This window comes from Poecilia latipinna, unplaced genomic scaffold, assembly GCF_001443285.1.
Source record: "Poecilia latipinna isolate Pla-1442-1.1 unplaced genomic scaffold, P_latipinna-1.0 Scaffold2318, whole genome shotgun sequence".
Taxonomy (NCBI): domain Eukaryota; kingdom Metazoa; phylum Chordata; class Actinopteri; order Cyprinodontiformes; family Poeciliidae; genus Poecilia; species Poecilia latipinna.
The window spans coordinates 23128-25826 of record NW_015114934.1 but is presented as its reverse complement, the minus strand read 5'-3'; the positions used below and the strand labels follow the sequence as shown (position 1 = coordinate 25826).

The 2699-nt window shown below is 47.2% G+C and overlaps 1 protein-coding gene across 3 annotated transcripts in view; it reads right to left on the bottom strand.

The window, feature by feature from the left end:
- Positions 1–357: 357 nt before the first annotated feature.
- The window catches only part of LOC106937318 (calpain-3-like), a 17345-nt gene continuing 15003 nt past the window's right edge, over positions 358–2699 (bottom strand). For 2 of the 3 annotated variants that reach the window (XM_015018750.1, XM_015018751.1), the window contains 6 exons: positions 2161–2222; positions 1151–1219; positions 948–1026; positions 747–863; positions 605–657; positions 358–534 (listed from right to left, as the gene is read on the bottom strand). In XM_015018750.1, coding sequence (XP_014874236.1) covers positions 508–534; positions 605–657; positions 747–863; positions 948–1026; positions 1151–1219; positions 2161–2222 — 407 coding nt within the window. In that variant the 3' untranslated portion in view covers positions 358–507. Of the gene's footprint in view, positions 535–604; positions 658–746; positions 864–947; positions 1027–1150; positions 1227–2160; positions 2223–2699 lie in introns of those variants that run through there. The other variant, XR_001422362.1, reaches the window with a different exon arrangement.

The following is a 2699-nucleotide window of genomic DNA, read 5'->3' as shown; positions in this document are numbered from 1 at the left end:
AAAATCTGTCGCCTCCATCTTGTTTCCATCTGGTGAAGAAGGAAGTTGCTCTCAGTGTCTTCAGAGCTTTTTCTGTCCTTTCCTTCAGTGATTCTTGTTGCAGCGCCCCCACAGGCCAGGAGGGGAACAGGTTGCGCAAAGCAGCTGGAGACGGAAGAAATGTTTTGGTTTCTGTAGAAGTGAGTCCACTGGACCATCAGGAGGAAACGTCATGAAACTGGGAATCCTTTGGGATCCTCAGGAGGAGCTGGAGGGTCGAGGATCTGCCTCCTCTCTCACTTCCTCGCAGACAATCGGACAACATGGAAGGAAGGGATAAACCTGAGACCACCTGCGACATAAAGCCATCATGCAGTAAAATTTGAAATATGTTTTTATTTCATCAGTTGTGAAGTTGAAGTGTTTTCCATAGAAAACACATGAAATTAATTTAAGGTAGATTATTCTGGCTCAGTCTGAGGTGAGAGGGAGCCGATCTTCTTCCTGTGTGCCCGTCCTCCTGCAGACTCATGTGTACATGGAAACGTAGATCCACTGGAAACAGAGAGAGCAGCGTTAGTGGTTCCTTCTGCTCCACTCAGAGGAGTGAGGCTGACGTCTTCACCTCTGATTCCTGCAGGCTCATCGTTTTCCCATCAGACAGCTGCCGGAAGATCTCTGTCACAGAAACTGAGATGTTAGCGCCTTTAATCCGGATTAGATGCTTGATCTGGACCAGAAGCTTCGGCTGCAGCCGGCCGACTCACTGAACATGCAGTCCAGACGCAGAATGAGGCTGATGAAGCTCTCCAGTGTCATGTGACCAGAGGGGGCGCCGTAGCGCAGCGCCATCAGGTTCAGTGTGTCGTCAGAGACTCTCATCCCTGGAAAAACACAGACCGGGTCAGGACCGGGCCCAGCTCAGAGCCAGGTCACATGACCAGGAGGTTCTGCAGAACCTGGAGTACCTGAAACGATGAGTGCGTTCCTGAGCTCCGTCAGCGACAGGGTTCCGGTCCGAGAAACATCAGTTTGAAAGAAAATGTCCTGACGAACAAACGTTACACGCCAATAAAACACGGAGGTTTGTGGAACAGGAAGGTGGAAACACGTCTGGGTCTGAATACTTTTGGAAGCCGCAGCAGCTCAGAGTCACAGTTGATGTCGTTACCTTGTAAATGACGACTTTGTTCCACAGTCGGATGAACTCGCTGCTGTTCAGTCTCCCAGTTACTGACGTCTTTAAACTGATTGTAAAGGAAGAAAACATGTGACCTGCTGTTCATTAAACCTCAGGAAGCAACAGATGGTCCAGTCTCATCAAAGACGCTACAGACGGGGTTTCCCATGGCTCAGTACAGGGGTCCCTTCTGTTTAATATCCATTAGCTCAGGTTATAACTCAAATCAGACTAGTTACCATGACGACGCAGATGATACACACCTCTACATTACCATGTCACCAGGTAACCTTTGACCCCATCTAATCACTGAACAGACAACAGATCAATATGTGAAGGTGACAAAACTTTATCTGGCTGAACAGAAACTGGAGTTATTATCCTCAGACCTAAACAGGAGCGATCTAGAGTTTCAGACCTAGAGTTACAGATCTAGAGTCAACACAGCTTCAGTTCTTCCAGCTGGATACCAGAGATCAGGTTGACCTCTGACCTCTGACCTGACCCTTTGGTTCCTCAGTGGTCCTTCTAGCAGCTGCAGAACATTTCAGGCCCAGAGGACTAAAGTCTCCGACCAGAGAAACTCATCCAGGATTTAGTGGCTCTGATTCCTGCAGATCTGTGATCTGGTACCTTTGGAGCAGTGTGCTCTGAGTTCACCATGGAATTTGCTTGATTGTGTGTGAAAGTACAAAACGAACAAACTGAATTAACAACTGCAGCAGCGTCTTCGCAGGTCCTGGTTCTGACTTGGTTCAGCCTGCTTCCTGCTGTCAGATGGGTTTTGTTCACATCATTTCATGAGGTCAGAGGTCAGGCAGCTCTCAGGTCTGGGTGTTACTATGGCAACTCAACAGAAACAGTTTGGTTATTTTTCTCTTATTAAATAAAATGTTAATTTTAAAGCTGCTTTTGGTGTTTACTCCATTTATCTGTCTGATGTTAGCAAAGGAGAACCCTGCCAGGCGGGCTGGGCGGTTCTGAACATCGCAGCAGGATACGTCCATGAGAGCTACCATGCTCCGACAGGCGTCGATGCTGAAACCCCCGGATTGCAGGTCTCCTGTAGACCCAAGCACAGAGTGTTAGCATAGCAGCAATGGCAGCATTAGCAGCTATTGCTGACAACGCGATGCCAGTGATAGTTAGCAGCGTTAGCAGCGATAATTGGCAGTGTTAGCAGTGGTAGTTAGCAGCGATAGTTAGTAGCGTTAGCAGTAATAGTTAGCAGCAATAGTTGGCAGCGTTAGCAGTAATAGTTAGCAGTAATAGTTAGCGATAATTGGCAGCGTTAGCAGTAATAGCAGCAATAGTTAGCAGTGTTAGTTAGCAGCGTTAGCAGTAATAGTTAGCAGCAATAGTTGGCAGCGTTAGCAGTAATAGTTAGCAGTAATAGTTAGCGATAATTGGCAGCGTTAGCAGTAATAGTTAGCAGCAATAGTTAGCAGTGTTAGTTAGCAGCGTTAGCAGTAATAGTTAGCAGCAATAGTTGGCAGCGTTAGCAGTAATAGTTAGCAGCGTTAGCAGTAATAGTTAGCAG